Source organism: Leptomonas pyrrhocoris, assembly GCF_001293395.1.
Source record: "Leptomonas pyrrhocoris isolate H10 chromosome Unknown, whole genome shotgun sequence".
NCBI lineage: Eukaryota > Euglenozoa > Kinetoplastea > Trypanosomatida > Trypanosomatidae > Leptomonas > Leptomonas pyrrhocoris.
Genome location: NW_015438367.1, coordinates 188,760 through 205,212, shown reverse-complemented (window position 1 = coordinate 205,212; position 16,453 = coordinate 188,760). Strand labels below are relative to the sequence as shown.

At 59.9% G+C, this 16,453-nt stretch overlaps 5 protein-coding genes and 1 non-coding gene across 9 annotated transcripts; all 6 read right to left on the bottom strand.

The window, feature by feature from the left end:
- Window positions 1-151: 151 nt before the first annotated feature.
- Window positions 152-608, bottom strand: ABB37_05605 (putative ATPase subunit 9; the record flags this gene model as incomplete). Of its 2 annotated transcripts, none has more annotated exons than XM_015803692.1 (1): window positions 152-608. In XM_015803692.1, the coding sequence occupies exon 1, from the start codon at window positions 470-472 to the stop codon at window positions 152-154; it is 321 nt and encodes a 106-aa protein (XP_015657517.1). In that variant the 5' UTR covers window positions 473-608. The 2 variants fall into 2 exon arrangements, with proteins under 2 accessions (XP_015657517.1, XP_015657518.1); XM_015803693.1 differs by having other exon boundaries at window positions 152-582.
- A 934-nt stretch (window positions 609-1,542) lies between these two features.
- Window positions 1,543-1,959, bottom strand: ABB37_05604 (putative ATPase subunit 9; the record flags this gene model as incomplete). 2 transcript variants are annotated; one of them, XM_015803690.1, is made up of 1 exon in its annotated part: window positions 1,543-1,959. In XM_015803690.1, exon 1 carries the CDS (start codon window positions 1,861-1,863, stop codon window positions 1,543-1,545), a length of 321 nt encoding a protein of 106 aa, XP_015657515.1. In that variant the 5' UTR covers window positions 1,864-1,959. The 2 variants fall into 2 exon arrangements, with proteins under 2 accessions (XP_015657515.1, XP_015657516.1); XM_015803691.1 differs by having other exon boundaries at window positions 1,543-1,948.
- A 578-nt stretch (window positions 1,960-2,537) lies between these two features.
- Window positions 2,538-5,509, bottom strand: ABB37_05603 (putative ubiquitin hydrolase; the record flags this gene model as incomplete). Of its 2 annotated transcripts, none has more annotated exons than XM_015803688.1 (1): window positions 2,538-5,509. In XM_015803688.1, exon 1 carries the CDS (start codon window positions 5,028-5,030, stop codon window positions 2,538-2,540), a length of 2,493 nt encoding a protein of 830 aa, XP_015657513.1. In that variant the 5' UTR covers window positions 5,031-5,509. The 2 variants fall into 2 exon arrangements, with proteins under 2 accessions (XP_015657513.1, XP_015657514.1); XM_015803689.1 differs by having other exon boundaries at window positions 2,538-5,470.
- A 378-nt stretch (window positions 5,510-5,887) lies between these two features.
- Window positions 5,888-9,412, bottom strand: ABB37_05602 (putative DNA helicase; the record flags this gene model as incomplete). The annotated part of the gene is made up of 1 exon (XM_015803687.1): window positions 5,888-9,412. The coding sequence occupies one exon, from the start codon at window positions 9,410-9,412 to the stop codon at window positions 5,888-5,890; it is 3,525 nt and encodes a 1,174-aa protein (XP_015657512.1).
- Window positions 9,413-10,697: 1,285 nt separating this feature from the next.
- ABB37_05601 (hypothetical protein) lies at window positions 10,698-16,006 on the bottom strand (the record flags this gene model as incomplete). The annotated part of the gene is made up of 1 exon (XM_015803686.1): window positions 10,698-16,006. The coding sequence occupies exon 1, from the start codon at window positions 15,972-15,974 to the stop codon at window positions 10,698-10,700; it is 5,277 nt and encodes a 1,758-aa protein (XP_015657511.1). The 5' UTR covers window positions 15,975-16,006.
- Window positions 16,007-16,313: 307 nt separating this feature from the next.
- ABB37_05821 lies at window positions 16,314-16,385 on the bottom strand. The gene has a single exon. It is a non-coding gene; the product is annotated as a tRNA-Pro (tRNA).
- Between the last annotated feature and the right edge of the window lie 68 nt (window positions 16,386-16,453).

The following is a 16,453-nucleotide window of genomic DNA, read 5'->3' as shown; positions in this document are numbered from 1 at the left end:
ACGATAGAGAGACGAGAGGTGGATGAAAGGCGGCTGGCGGGTGCCGTTGCCTCACGCAGCGGCCTCTCCACCTCTGCCATTCCGTTCCTCCACATCCTTGCCAATGTCGTCTTCCCCTCAGTTGCATCGCCCACGCCTAGAAAAGAACTCTCTACGAGAAGAGCATCAGGAAGGCGAGCATCAGGGCGAACAGCCCGATGGCCTCCGTCAGGGCAAAGCCAAGAATGGCGTAGTTGAAGAGCATCTTCGTCAGGTTCGGCTGGCGAGCGCAGGCGATCAGCAGGGAGCCGAAAATCGTACCAATACCCATACCCACACCAGCCAGAGCGATGGCGGCCAGGCCGGTGCCGACGTAGTGCAGGCCCTGAACGGAGATGGCCACGGTGGAGGCCTTGCGGGGGCACACGACCAGCGCACTGGAGGCGGCGGCCACACGGCGGGCGGCGGGCTGAGCGAGAACACGGCGCATCATCTTGATTAGAGGTAATAGGCCGGAGGGGCGGGTTGACAGATATGTTCAATCGACTGCGCGAAGGAAGAAAAAAGAATGCGGTAGATACGCGTGCGTGTTACGTGCGAGCTCGAAAGCGATATGTAAAAGACCTCCTGCATGACGTACCAGTAGAAAGAGGAGAGCAAACAACGCCGCAGCATAGGCGTGAAGAGCGTGAAGAGGTAGAGACGGTGGTGGCGCGGTGTGTAACGGACGAGGGCTAGTTCTATTCGCTTTGAGAAACGGTGTAGCTGCTTCGCAAACACACACACACACACACACACACACACACACTAACATATTGGCTTTCCCCTTCGATGCGATTAACGTCGCTGCCTTCCTGCAGCTCATATAAGCGTCTTCGAGCGCAGACACAGGAAGTAGGAACGCCGTTGAGGTGCGGCTGTTGCTGACAAGTCACATCCATCAAAGCGCGGGTAGAGAACTGGAAGGGGCAGGTTATGCGACTCAGTCTCACTCGAGCATGGTCATGCTTGCAAATAATAATAATGCTAATGATTTGGTTTTCCTTTCATAGGTGCCTAACGGCTTCCGTTGAGAAGCACAACCCTTCCACTAAACCATACTATTCTTTTTTCCATTCCTCCGATAACAGAGCACTATCAGAAGTACAAGCCCATCCCGACCTGTACCTCTCGCTCTGCAGCTATTAACAAACAACAAAAATGCCTGAGAGAGAGAGAGAGAGGCCGTTTTCTTCACCTTTCGGCGGACACGTCACTTCACAAGAGAAAAGGAAAAGGAGGGAAGAAATGCGTACATCGAATGCTCCGCCATCGACGGCGGAGTGCAAACTCCGCCCCGAGTGGACACGCACCAACAAAAACCTACGTTATGATTGCACCGGAGGTACACGTGACTCTAAATGCGGCCGACACCTGGGATGCAACGAGAAGTGCTTCATTGTGAAATCAGCCGCACCCCAAAACATCTGAACACTCCGCTAGAAAATTGCGACCCATTGGACACATGCACAAAGCACACCAATACACGTTCTCGCGTCCTTCAAGATGTCCACATCAGCCTCTTTACGAGAAGAGCATCAGGAAGGCGAGCATCAGAGCGAACAGCCCGATGGCCTCCGTCAGGGCAAAGCCAAGAATGGCGTAGTTGAAGAGCATCTTCGTCAGGTTCGGCTGGCGAGCGCAGGCGATCAGCAGGGAGCCGAAAATCGTACCAATACCCATACCCACACCAGCCAGAGCGATGGCGGCCAGGCCGGTGCCGACGTAGTGCAGGCCCTGAACGGAGATGGCCACGGTGGAGGCCTTGCGGGGGCACACGACCAGCGCACTGGAGGCGGCGGCCACACGGCGGGCGGCGGGCTGAGCGAGAACACGGCGCATCATCTTGATTAGAGGCAATAGTTCGGAGGGGCGGGTTGACAGATATGTTCAATCGACTGCGCGAAAGAAGAAATAAACCTGAGATGCTTGGAATTCACTGATGGGACGGGCGCAGGAGTAAAGAGCGTGGCATATTCGCAGAGAACCCGTTAGATAAAAAAGAAGAGAAAACACCGTTTTTCACAGTGAAAGACGGAGGAGAGAAGTGTGAGCAGAACAAACAACAACGACACTCGCAACTACGATTTGAATTTCCAAAGAGGACGAGCGCACATACTGCCTCTGCATCGCTAGAGCCAACCGCGTTGCCATCCCATAGAGCCGATCTTCGGTACACGAGCGTTGATTTTACCTTCCTCTATTTTCTCTCCTTTGCTGATGCGGGACGCTCATTTAGTCCGCTTTACTTTCGATTTTTGCCTTCAATTTTTTTGTCTCCTAACGAAGCGGTCTTATTTACGGTTAGTGGTTTAATCGTTGAGCGCAATGCGGGCAGCCTCGTCTTCGTCGTGCTGTACGGACGTGTTTGACGCAAAGCGCCGTGCCTCTTCTTCTTATCATGAAGCTGCACGGATACGTACTAGGGAAAAACCGATGTACCGGCGACGCACCTCTGCCGCTCCGCCTCACGGAAAGCGTACACCAACACACACACACACTCTCTCTCTCACCACACGCTAATCGCGACGACGTCTGCCGCGGATGTCAAACATACCACGCGAGACTTCCTGAAATGGGTTGGTGCCCTCAAACGGATCGGGGGCCTTTTCCTTCGACTTGACCTTCTTCACCTTGCCGCGGTCCATCTCCATCTCCCACATCGGGTCGCGGATGCGTTGCTGAAACTTCGGTGCCGTCGCAGGCCTCTTCACCGTGTCGGGGGTGCTGCGCACCTTGCGGGCGTGCAGCGCACTCACCGCGTGGCGGCCCACCCGGAAGTTGGGAGGTGCCGTCGTGCGGCTGCTGTGGCCGTTGCTGTGAGCATCGGGGCTGTCTGCAGCCGTGTCGCTACCGTGGGGCATGCGCTTCATTGACTTGATGAGGCCGCCGTACATGAAGGACTTGACGCTGCGTGGGCCTGCTAAAGAAGAGGCGTCTTGCTCCGCCTCCTCCTCCTCCTGTTCCGGCCCATCACGCTCCTGTTGTTCTTCGCCCTCGTCCATATGACTCTTCTTGTGGTGTTGGTTGTCTTGGCCACTGTGGCGCTGCTCGGGTGGCGGACGCAGACGCCGCATGTACGCGCCGTCGCGTTGCTCGTTTGCCTCTTCATTGTCGTCGCTGTCGGAGTCGGTGGGCAGCTCCTCGCGCAAACGCTTCTGATTCTGCGCACAACCTACCGGCATCGGCGGCTCCGCTCCGCCGCCCTCCCCTTCCGATTCACTTTCCGAGGCGTCCCTGGCGGTTTGATTCTGTTTCGGTGCCGCTGCTGCTGCCGCCGTTGGTGGTGGTGGTGGTGGTGTCTGCGTGGTCGTGCTTTGCGCGTCACGACGGCGCTCCTCGAGCAGCGCCTGAAGCTCCGCCCCGCTCAATTCTCTTCCTACCCCGGCGTCGCCCTCCGCAGGCTCAGCGGGCAACGCGTCGGTCATAAATGCCGATGCGCGCCCGTTGACCGGCTGCATCGCACCTGGCAAGCGCACTTTCACGGGTGCCGGCGAACGCGCCGGTGCAGCAGGCTTCGTTTTCCCCGTAGAGGGGACACGAGAGTAGCACAGCAGGTACGCCTGTGCGCGTTGCAGCTGCTCTTCGGAGAGGCGGCTGACGTGGCTGTCGTCAAACTTGTACCACATCCCATTCGACGCCCTTGCCATAGCGTAGTAGTGGCCGTAGTTGATGGAGCTGCCCTCGTGCACGCAGATCGCGTTGAGCTCGTACTGGCAATCCTCTCTGACCTCTTGCGGGGATGGAGGGGAGGAGAGGGTGGACGAGGACGACGGCAGCGGTGTGCAGTAACGTGTGATGTCGAGTTCCAGGGGAAACTGCACGTGCTTATTGATTTTACTGCCTGTGGGCCCGAAGCGCTTTAAATGGATCATCAGCACAGGTGGTGGGACGTGAATGCTAAACTTCTTCCTCGCCCGCACGCCGACCTCGCGCGGGGAGTGGTAGCAGCGGCCGTCCAGTTCCTCTGCCATGCAAAACTTGTCAAGGCAATGCATCAGCGTGTGGCCGGCCAGCTCCACGGAGAGGATCGTGAAGGGGTCGTAGGTGTTGGAGTACAAGGTTTGGGTGTCCAACCCATGCCGAGATGCACGGTGCGTCGAGTGTTCCTGCTGCCTCGCTTGCCTCGCCTCCAGCTTCAGGTCCATCGCCTCCTGCTGCTTCCCGGCCCGCAACAGCTGCTGAATTTCCTCCTGCCGCGACCACGTAACCTGGGAGAGGAGATAGCCCCCACAGATGCGGTAGAGGGCTGTGGTGTGCGCCACGCGCGGCTGCACCTTCTTGGAGCCGTTCAGGCGGTGCAGCAGCGACTTCTGGCACGAAAAAAGGAGCTGCACGGCGAACTCGTGGGCGTCGCTTTGCCGGCCAATCGAAAAGTGTTTCGAGAGAAGGCGGAGGTTGCCCATGATTTGACCAGGGCGGTAGGCGCCGGCGATGCTGTTCCCCGCCCCACGCCCAGGCTGCGCGGCGTGGTGCATCCTGCGGAGCGTCTCGGCCAGGGCGAAGCAAAAGTCAAACGGAGCCCCCAGTTGATTATCCGCGGAGCGAAAGGTGGTCATTAAGTACTGCGCCAAGGCGGGAGTGTGGGCCAGTGCTTGCAGCACGCTGTTCGCGAAGCACGTGTTGCCCAAATTCACGAGGCCCAGTCCGACCGGAGTGATGTGCTGCCAGCGGAGGTGCAGGCTGCTGCGGAGCTGAGCGTCGGAGCAGAGCTGCGTGGTCTTGTCGATGCGGCGCGGGTCGTCGTCATCGTCATCGTCGCTGTCACCGGTGCTGCTTAATGCGGCGTGTTGGCTACCAACACCGTCGACGTCGTCCCCTCCATTGTCAGCGTCACGGTTGTGGTGGTGGTGGAGGGAGTCCTTGAGTTGGCGGGTGTGCTGCGGGTTGAGGACGATGGCGCTGCGCGGGTACTCGACGACGTGCGGCTTGCGGTACTGCTCAAACTCAACCTTGCGGAAGAGGATTTCCTTCCCCGCAAAGCCCAACGAGCGGCTGTGTGCGACGTCCATATCGAAGTGCTTCACACGATTACGCCTTACAGCGCCAACGCACGGGCGGAAGACACGACCGCAGTGGCGAAGAAGAAACCCTTTACTGGACGTTGTGGGAAGGTGCGTGAAGGCAGCTGCGGCCTCTTAATAACAGCGTCAACAAACCAGAGAAAGAAGTAAAGAAGCAACGGAGTTGGTACGCAGCAGTAAAACACAGCTAGCCACACCGTATGTGTCGCCCGACTTCCGGGCTTTGACCTTTTCTTTGGATGGAGATGTTTTACTTCGTTACTGTTGTCGGAGGGAGATGGAGGGGTCTATGTGCAAAGCGCAAGAATTCTAGAGGGCCGCAAACGCGTACGTCAGGGGCGAGTGTGTGCGTATCTGCGGGTCCGTGTGTATCTGTGTGTCCAGCGCACCGCTGATCGCTTTCTGGGAGGCGGAAAGCGAGTGGGGCTTAGCAAACAGGGCAGAGTACGAAGATGAACCGGACAGCTGGAAAGACGTGCCAGCGGCGGGGAGGGGGCGAAGAACGGAAGGTGATTTCTAAACCACATAACAGCACCATCAACTCTACTGAGTAAGGCACGAGACTCAAAACAAGGAAGTGTGCATTTTTGGGGCTCGCCCCCGACCTCATTCACTCATAAGAGAGATGTTACGATAAGCATGACGTGCGCTGCTGAGCTGTTAGCCATCATTATCTTCTTTTACCTATTTATTTTGACGACGCAGACGGTGGAAGAATGAGCGGAGGAGATGTGAGGCACCACCCAAAGTCGATGTAAACGGTGCTGTTCCCTTCAGCGTAGCTGTCAGCTGCTTCTCCTGCCCCACTCCGAGATCACTCCGCCACCACTACAGTGAGCGGCTCGTCAGCCTTTTTCAACCGTCTGCGCCCCTTCGCCGTTACTGACAAGCCTGAACAGAGTACGGCGCGCCGCGCCGCTGGTGGCAGTTGAGGTTGGCGGGATAGCAGCAGAAGAAGCCGCCAGAGGAAAACCACCAGCAGGTGCAGCAGCCAGAGTCAGCGGATGCGGCGCAGAGACATGGTGGCGCGAGAGTGCGGACGGCGAGGACGACAGCGCAGACGTTGGCGTAGACACCACTGCGACGGAGGAAGAAGGCACCGCACCCTGCTGACTCTGTTCCCCACGTGTGTGAGAGTTCCGTAGCGGTGCGGGAGCTACGAGAGGGGACTCGCCGAAATGCCGCAGCGGCGCCGTTGTGGCCGCGTGTGCTTGGCCAGAAGGACCACCGCGACTGCCGCCAGGCTCAACATCGCTGCGCGGACGCTTGAAATGCAGGTTTGGTCGCAGCGGAATGCTGACGGCACCAACGTTGCTCAGCGGAGCTGCAGCAGAAGGCACGGTACGACTGCCGTTGTTGCAGCTGCTGTTGAGAGGTACATCAAGAGCCGCCCGTATGTATGTTGGCGGCTGAGATGCGATGGGAGGAGCGACAAGAACAGGTGGTGCGCTGACGTAGGGTACGTCCGCTGCGACCGCGGTGGCGCTTGCCGACGTCGCTGCTAATGATGCGGATGTGGAGGTGGAAGTGGAAGATGAGCCGAGCGTGAACACGGTCCGCCGTGGTGGTGGCGCTGCCGCCGTCGCCGTCGCAGCCGGGGAGGTCACCACGATGAACGGGGCAAGAGGAAGTGCGATGTGGGATGCAGATAACGGCTGCATCGCTGTTTGCGTTGAAAGTCCTTGTGGCGCACAAGACGTGGTGGTAGTAGTGGCGTCCGTGAGGTCCACGATAACTGGGTTTAAGACGGACGTGGCGGCACGACTCGACACCTGAAGAGGCGGTTTAGACGAGGTCTGCCGCATGAGGTCCAACACGGAGGTCGCTGCGGTTGCCGAGGGGGCGGAGGTGCAAGGAAGCGCTTCCTCACGCGCCGCACCGGGTTTCACTCCACGAGGCGATGCACCAGCGGCGCTCGTGGCGGTGGCGGCCGCCAACGACGCAGCGGCGGAGGAGAGTGAGGTACCGTGCTTGTGCGGCCGCGGGAGTGCGTCCGCGTAGGCGTTGCCCATATCCGCAAAAGAGACGACGAGGGACGGGGCAACTGGTGTGGCGGCGGCGGCAGCAGCAGCAGTCGTTGTAGCTTTCAGGTCACCGTGGCCACCACCAGCAATAGAGCAGCTGCCTCGTGGCAAGGACAGTGGACTGCCCATGAGACCGTTAGAGAGGCGCTGCGCCGGGCTGCTCGGTGTCAGCACAAGCCCAGGCGTCTCGACCGCATCACGCTCTGTCGAACGAAGGGAAGATTGATGTAGCAGTGGTGGAGAGAGCACACTGAGACGCAGCGCTGGATTCAATGGCGGCGCCGCATTGACTGCCGTCGCTTCCTCTCCTTTCATCGACTGCGACGGCGAGGGCGGTGGCAGGAAGCGGTCCAGTGTGCTCTGCTGCGACGACGACGGCGTAGACGCCGCGGTGCTCATGGCCGCAGAGGCAGCGACGACGTCACGCCGTGCGACGTTCTGCTTGTCTGCCCCATCATGCAGCTGCACCTCCGCTGCGCTGCCGGTGTTCTCAAACATGGCCGTTGTAACACTCAGCTTCGTCTGCAGGAGTGGCCAAATCACGCTATCGGACGTGCCCTCCGCGAGGAGGTACTTAATATGGCACGGCTGCGCCTGTCCGATGCGGTGCACGCGATCCTCGCACTGCAGATGCGTGCTGGGGTTCCAGTCCAGCTCCGTGAACACCACCGTGGAGGCGCAGGTGAAGTTGTGCCCCGTCCCGCTCGACTGCATGGAGAGGATGGCCACCGTACACGTTGGCTCTGTGCGGAAGTGCTCTGCCGCCGGTTCGCGCTGCGCGGCGGGGGTGTCGCCGGAGATGTAAATGTAGTCGATCGGCTGCCGTGGCCGCACCGCTTCCACCGCGGCCTTCAGGGCCTCCATCATGCATTGATGGTGGGCGAATAAGATGAGCTTCTCGCCTGAGTCGAGGTGCTGCTCGACGATGCTGCCGACGTAGTCCTGCACAGCGGGTATCTTGGCGCGGGCGGTGGCCATCTTCATCTCGAACGCGTTTGGTGTCCGCGCCGCAAAGTCCGCACTCGCACCACCTCCACCCGTCAGGGCTGATGAGCAGCTGGGGCCCGACGACGCGGCAAGGCTGCGCCGCAGAGCGACGATTTGCTTCTCCAGCGCCTTCTTTTCCTTGTCCGTGATGTACACGTAAAGCAGCTGCCGCGACTTGGACGGCAGCTCGCCGCCCAGCTCCTTCTTGGTGCGTCGAATCATGTAATGCCGCAGCAGGCTGTGCAGCTCGTCGGTGTGCGAGTGCCCTGTCATGTCGATGCCGAAGCGGCTAACATAGGAGTTGCAATAGCGCGCGCCGAAGTGGGCTTTGCTGGGGATAATGCCGGGCTGCATCGCCTGAAGCTGCGCGTACAGCTCAATCGGGCGCGACATCGCCGGCGTGCCGGAGAGCAGCAGCACACGTCGACTGTTGCGGCAGATCTTCAGCGAGAGCTGCGCGCGTTTCGCGGCGCCCGCCTTGATGTAGTGCGACTCGTCCAGGATCACAACGTGGAATTGTGCCTCCTCGACACACTTCAGGGAGTTGTAGGAGACGATGACGACGTCGTGCAGACTCGTAGCTTTGGCCTTCGTGCCCTGCAGAATGGCGATGCGGGCGTAGGGGATGCCGCAGAACCTGTTGAACTCCTTCGCCCAGTTCTCCAGCAGCGACATGGGGCACACCACAAGCACCGGCCATTCGTCGCGGTAGTGGTGGGCCACCGCGATGGCCTGCACCGTCTTTCCGAGTCCCATGTCGTCCGCGATCATCGCACGACCTTGGTGCGCCAGCACAAACCGCACGCCCTCTTTTTGGAAGGGCTTTAGTTGACGGAAGACGCAGTCGTCGGGGTCAGGGCGGCGCGCACGACCGGCCGCGACGTCTTCCGAATACCGCAGCGGTATCTGTCGCAGCCGTTCCACACAACGGAAGTAAAAGCACGGGATTTCCTCCAACGCGGCGTTGGGCAGCGCGCGTGCCTTGAGCACATTGACGAGGCGGCTGTACTGCGACATGGGGTAGAGGAACGCCCGGGCAGTCGTGTACCACGCCCCCTCGAACTGTGGATCTTGCAGCACCTCTCTTCGCAAGGATTCCCACCGCGATGGATCGCCGTGCACGCGGAGCATAAACGCAGCCGCGTCCTCGTGCGCTGGGTGGACGAGTGCCTCGAAGCGCATGACGACGCCGGTGTCTAGGGGTGGGCTGCCCGGCGCGCCAAGCGTGACGCGCGTGTAGCCGTCGCACTGAACAGGGGCTAAGGCGTAGAAGCGGCAGCGCCCGAGGCCGCAGGTGTAGCACGGCTTGCCATCCCGGCTGATCAGATAACGCGCAGGGAAGTCACAATTGCAGTTCATTATCGAAGAGAGAGGGGAGGGGAACTATGCAGTGGGCAATAAGGCACCGTGGAATACAGCAAGACACATACACTAACACTCGAGGCGGGCAGGTGTGGGCTTGAATCGAGCGTGCACACCCGTGTTTGTTCTCTCTCTCTCTCTGCGCCGTTGACAACTTCCGATAGCTCGGGTGGCACGGATTAACTAAAAAACAAGAAGAAAAGGATTGACCTCTTCGAAGCGCTTCGCGCCGTTGCTGCTAGGATCCTTTCCTTCGGTGCAAGCAGGAGGAGAGGGGAGGGGGGGGGGGGAGAAGAAGGCGGTGAAGGGATCAAACCTATGCGAGGGGAGGAGAGCGTGTATGTGGTGTGAGAGTTTGTGTGTCGCGAGGAGCAGCGTCTATTTCGTGCGAAGGCGAAGGGCAAATTATCGGAAGTGTAATCAATCTAATAATAATAATAATTGTGAGTAGAAGGCACCAGTAAAGAGCGCCATCAAAGGATGTCCTTCTATGCGTTTGCGCCTTGTTTTTAGGTATTCTTTATTATTTTAAATACTTCTTTGTGATACGCGTGGCAGATGCGGTGAGAAGACGAAGTAGAACAGAAGCGCCTTACGAATAACGTGGCCCTTCCTTTCACTCCTTTGGTGCTGGGCGGGTGAGGCGGGGAAGGAGAAGAAACGAATGGTGCGAGATACGCTGGCGATGTCCGTCATCTGTGCGTGTTCGTGCGTGTGTAATACCACTGAGATAAACAAATTCAAAAAGCGATATCCAAAAACCGCCCAGCGGATTTCTCGCGATGCGACATCGTCAAACTCTTCATTATTATTCTTCTTTGTTTTTTATTGTGAGGGCTTTAAACGTTCCTATGGAAAAAAAAAGAAAAGAGATATTCATTCGTTAGTGCTTTAGGTATTAACTTAGAAAAGGCGCCCATCTCACGATGCAGGCGTCAACGGTTCGCCCATCGGCCCGCTGGCGCAGACCACTACCACACACGACATCTCCTGCCCTTAACAAAACAATCAAGCAAAAGACGTGGTGGTGGTGGTGGTGGTAGCATTGCTCTGCGTAGAAGACAAAAGAAAAGAAACATACACGTGCCGTCGAGCACCGACGCATCTGTCAAAGCTGCGAAAACGTCCTCATCACGAGCCGGCATTGGCACCACGCGGCGGAGCCAGATCGGAAGGGAACAATACAGCACCCATAAGCTCTCATCCCAGAACAACCGACAGTACGAGTCACACAAAAGGTGAGCTCCTCTCCCACATCATGCACTTGGAGTGTGGCGCACACCTACACCACACCCTCCGCCTTCACGCGCTTCAGCGATGTGGCCGGCCTCCCCGCCAGTGCCGCGGTAGAAGTCGTCTCACGGTTGCGCTTTCCGGGCTTCGTGGCGGACTGCACAGGAGCAACGTGAGACGACGAGGACCCCGTCGTGCTCTCCCCGATCTTGCCACAGTCGTCCGCTGCCGTCGCAACATCCCGAGAGCGTAGCGCGCGCTCGCACCACGCGATCACCTCGTCGAAGGCGTCGAGGACGTCACGCGCCGTCACGTGCGCCTCCACCACCCACGCCCGAAGCAGCCGCAGACTCTCTGCCAGCTGCTCGACCGACGGCGCGCTGATGCACGCGGTGTCGGAGAGCGCTGTGGTGTGCAGTGTGCCAATGCACAGCACTCGCAGCAGTCTCAATGTGTTGGTGAACGTGAGTCCACTATAGGGGTACGGGGCGTCCACACCGTATTCCTTGCAAAGCGCCCACAGGAAGCTGACGGTCCACATCAGCGCATTGCCCTGCCTGGCGAAGAGACGCGTCAGGGCGGCAGAGCGTGTGCACAGGTCCAACAGGCAGCACATGTACGTCGCACGTTGGGTGTCCGAGGCGGTGAGGAGGTCGCACAGGAGCATAAGTCCGTTCACGCTGTCGGACTCTAGCAGAGCTGCACCATCCTGCGGCACCTCACAAGCGTGTCGGAGCAGCCGCAGCATAAATTCAAGCTGAGGTGGTATGCCTTTCCGCAGCTCCTGCGCCACGTCTGCGGCGGATGCCTGGGTGATGTTGCTGCCACCACTGCTACCGAGTCTATACGCGCGCTGCTGCAGCGCCGCCTGCTTCTCCAACATCAGCGGCACGCTAATAGCGGTGAGGGGCGGTGTGTTGGTCCACTGCACAAACGGGATAGCTACCGTGAGCGCCGTGTCGATGTGGAGGAGGTGATGAATGAGGTGGTGGTGCAGGGCGTCCTCGTAGCGGCCAAGCGGGCGAATCGCCGTCATGAGAAAGACGGCGAGGGGGGTGGGGAGGCGGGGTACGACGGTGTCTTCCATCGCTGCGCCGGACTGCTTTGGCAGAGGAGTAGGAGGAAGAGGATGTGCTGCTGTCGCGGAAGCCGCGAGTTGACAGAGCTTTAAGCGAGCCACACTCACCACAATGCGAAGGGTGCCCTTCGGGATGTACAAGGTAGCCAGCGTCGTGGCCGCGGCTGCGCGCAGCTGTGCGTCGATCGAGGTCAGGCCCTTCAGCAATAACGGAATCACACGACCAGTCGGAAGGTGTCCGAGGCAGGCCGGCGGGAGCGCGGCCACGCGATGCAGAAGTGGGACGATGTATCGCATGTCCAGCACGTCGCTGGAGGTCAGTCGATCTAGATTTGTGACGTCCACATCGTGCATACCGTACAGCTCGGGATAGACGCCACACAGCACGTCTTCCGCTGCATCAACGACGCTGCACGAACTCTCTTCGCTGTTCGAGCTGGCGTTGCTACTGTTGTTTGAGCGACGGTGAAGGAGGCCGTTGTGCAGCCGCGACGAGACGCAGAGCGCCATACGCGTCATGTCCTCCTCTGTCAAGGTGTCGAGGTGCCACGACAGCATCTCCACCTCTGCGGTACGGAAGGCACTGGGAGTGTGACCGGCTAAGAGAAAACGACGCTGCACCAACGCCTGCGGCACCGTCGCACCGTGGCAAACAAATCGCTGCCGCACGTCATCACCACCTTCACTGATGAAGCTGCAATGCTTGTCGTGCTGTGTCTTGTCGGGGCGACGACCACGATGGTGCGGGCTGCTGCCGTGCACCGTGGCCTTCTCTTCGTCGTCCAGTTTCACGGCTTTTGCCACCGCAGCTTCCCCTGCGTGTGTTGGGGCGTGGAGGAGGTAATGCAAGGACAGACACACGGCATAGCACAGGCGATCATGCACACTTAGCCCACCCATGTAATTGGACAGGCAGAGTGCCCCCAGCGCATCTCCTTCAGACTGCGAAAGCATTTCCACTTCTTCGTTGTGCGCCACTGTAGGGCTTAACAGAACTCGGACGCAGACGAGCAGCAGCACCAGCAAGCCCGTTGTTGACCCGTCGTGCGCGTTGTTAGAGGCACCGAGAACAGCTTCCACCTCGGCGCGCTGGACCAAAACAGCGCGCACCAGTCCAAGGGCCGCCGCGCGCGTCGTTTCGGATGCGTTGTCCTCTGTGTGCTTCCTTTCCTGATGGCGAAGCAGGGCCAGCAGACGGCCAGCGACGTGCCAGCACACCGAACTCATCGCATACCAGCGCGGCCCCTCTCGCGACGGCTTCGCATCCTTTGCGTGTACAGTTCCCGTAACACCAAGCGCTGTGCAGATGCGCTGCACGTCGTCCGCCGCTCCGTCCGCCTCTGCGCTGGGTGTACCCCGCACTGCGTGCAGCTGCGTCAACAACGTCATCGCCGTCTCTTCCTCGGGCAGCGGCAGGACTGGACTGTGGAGGGTCACGACAAAGGTGCGTAGTTGCTGCACGGCAGAGGGGACGGCGTGATTGGTCGTCTTCACAAAGCCGCGCTGCCGGTCCGCCAGCACTAAGACGTCGATGCACTGCTGCTGCGTCACGCGATAGGCACTCGTGTCTTGCTGAAGGCGGGCTGATGCTTCGTGTAATACGGTGTCCCGCTGAGGCCACTGCTGCTGGACGTGCTGAACGACGACCTCGAACTCGGCGAGAGCGGCGTGCAGGTGGGTCCCCCACAAATTGCCCCCCGTCCCATCCGCGTTGCCGGTCTTCCTGTCCCTTTCCTTCGCTTGTACGCCGCGCCCACCACGCGACCCTGTCACTGTCGTCGTCGTCCCTGACGCGTCGTCTGTCGTCGCTGCCGCACCCTTCTGCGACTCCTTCTCCTTTGTGCGCTCAATGAAGTGCTGTGCGGCTGCCATCAAGACGCCAAAGTTGGCCTCGCGCAACTCGTGCGTCACGCGATCCGCCGCCTTCGAAAGACTGCGCATAAGGAGATGGTTCAGCACGTGCAAAAGAACAGGAACCGTGTTTGGCGTCAGAGCTGACAGCCACAGGTGTGCTTCGGCCAAGGTGCAGGTCGAGTGGATTGTGACGCTGTGCACCGTCCACAGGAGCAGCTGCGCCGCCCACCCCGCCGCCCGCTCTTCCGGTGCCGCGAGCTGCGGCTTGGAGTGGTGGTGCGTCACCCACAGCAGAACGCTCAGCAACAGCGGCCACTCGCTGATGCCCTGCGCCTGTGACATGTTTACGTGGTGTAGCTTCACCATCGGCACGCGGCGTTGGTGGCTGGCGACGAGCAGCTCGCACAACATAGACACACTGGCGGCGGGCCACAGGCGCAGGATGTCATTGTGCTGCTGCAGCGCGGTCGTGATGGGGTGCTGAGAGGACAACATACCCTTGTCTGTATGCTTTTCTTGTCTGCTATGTGTTCCTGCCGTGGTGGACGTGGGCCCTGCGGTCAACATCTGGCTCAGGTTAGGGAGGAAGTTGGGGACAGCGCTGAGCCATGGAGCACGCACATCAAACACGTCTACGTAGTTCTTCATGAGCAGCAGCATGCGTTGCGTCACCACGTGCACCTTCGTGAGGACAGCATCGTTCGGGGTGCTCATGGTGGAGGTGAGGATGTGGTGTAGTTGCTGCGTCATGCGATGCCAAAACTCTTCCCGGCTTGGCAGGGCGGCGAGGAGGTGATGGCGCACCTGCGCGTTGTACGTGTCCCACACCTCCGCTGCAGCATCGTCGTTGCCGTGCAGCGCGGCGAGGTCAGCGTCGGAGAAGGTGATCGACTCGGCGGACTGAACTTCCTTTGCACCGTCTTCTTCATTACCATTGCTGCTGCTGAACTCGCAGCCCACACCCCCTGCTGCCTTCTTTCGCATCTCGGCGGCGCGCTGGGCAGCCTGCACCAGCGGCAACACCCGCTTGGCACGCATCAGCGCCGCCTGCGTCATCTGCATGGCGAGGGCTAGCAGGAGTAGATTGGTGGAGCCGTTGATGAGGCGGTGCACGTACTCGGCCACCCACGCAGGGCACACCTCATCCGCGACGTCGCGGGGACACATGGTGTAGAAGGTGGAGGTTTTGGCTGCCGCAGGCTCGAGCTGCGCCTGACCAGCCGTCAAGTGATGGGGTATGGGAGAGAGAAAAGCACGGGTCATTAGGTTAATGACGGCCACGCGCGCCGTCGTTGGCGCCACGCCGTGCGTGCTGCCCTCCTCTGCCAGGTGCCCCGACACACGAATGAAGTAGGGTCGTATCAGATCCGGTGCCCGCTGCAGGACGTGTAGAACTAGCCCCGCCATCCGCTCATTTGCCTTGGGCCGAAGCTGGCGGAGGAGAAAGAAGAGGAGGTAGTTGGGCATGCCGTGATCCTCCAGCGACTCGACACGCGTGCTGGCGTAGTCGGCGGGGGACTCGATCGTCTCGTCTATGACGGCGTACAGAATGCCCGCGGCGTGGTCCGCCACGGGGTCGAACTCGAGAGCGCGGACCAGCAGACGGAAGATGTTGCGCTGCGCCAGCAGCACGCGCCGCTTCTGCTCGGACGTGATGTCACGACTCTGCACAAAGTGCTCCCGCACGACGCGCAGGGCCTCCATGGAGCACGCCACTCCGGCACTCGTGCCCTCGCGCAGCAGCTCCGCGGCGTCCTCGAGAAGGTGGGTCAGCACGCCGTGGCTGCAGATCGTCTCGGCCACGGCGTTGTTCATCGGCGATGTGATGAGCTGCACGAGAAAGCCAAGCCGCACGAGACGGACACGTCGCTGACCGTAGGTGAGCTGGAGACGGAAGGCAGATAAATGCAGCGGCACGTCTGCGCGGCGCGGCCCGGCGGATGTCGCGATGCCGCTGTCGGTGTGCGAGTCAGCGGGACCGCGGAGGCGTGCCAGCACGAGCAGCGGTGCATCCTTCACCGCTGCAGTCAGAAACTGCAGCGCGGCGATGACGTGGGAGAGTGAGGTGTCTGTGAGGGTCGCCAGCGTTCTGCGGAAGAGGGCAACGCAGTCGCCGCGCAGCACCTCGCGGACAAGCGCGACGCGGCCACCACGCTCGGTGAGGTGGGTCAGGACGGCCGTTAATGTTTGCACGGTAGCCGCAAAAAAGTCTGGCTTCAACAACGTGGCTCGTATGGCCTGCATCGCCTCTTCCTGCTGGGTGATGGCGGTAGCGAGGGCGGCGCCTTGCTCGTCGTTCGCCTGCACCGCATGGCGAATCTTCGACAGGCCCTCAAGAACGGTTTCTTTGTACTTGGACAGCAAATGCCCAATCAGGGGCTCCACAAGCGCCATCTTTTACAAAAGAAGAAAAGGCGAAAACCACTTTCGGTGGGAGGAGGCATCGAGACGCAGGCGTTGTAGCGAGAAAGAAGAGATGAAGGCGAAGTGGGGAAGGAAGAGAAAAAAATGAGTTGTTTGCGTGGAAGAGAGGTGACCGTTGTTGCTGTGTGTGGTGGGTGTCTCAACAACTTGCTTGCTGCACACGTCTCTTGGGGAGGTTCTTATGTTGCGTCAGCTCGCGCACCCCCCTGCGTACGCCAAACGACACGAGCGTCGCTCTCGCCTTTCTTGGACACTGTTGGTACTTCAGTGTCACTGAAACGAATCAAAATACCCAAGCTATAAAAAGAAGGGCCGCTAGGGGAATTGAACCCCTGACCTCCCGCACCCGAAGCGGGAATCATACCACTAGACCAAGCGGCCACGTCGTTCGTTTCCGCTGCTTAATAGGGTGAGCGCGATTAAAAAAGGGCTTTGCACTGCCTTGGCGG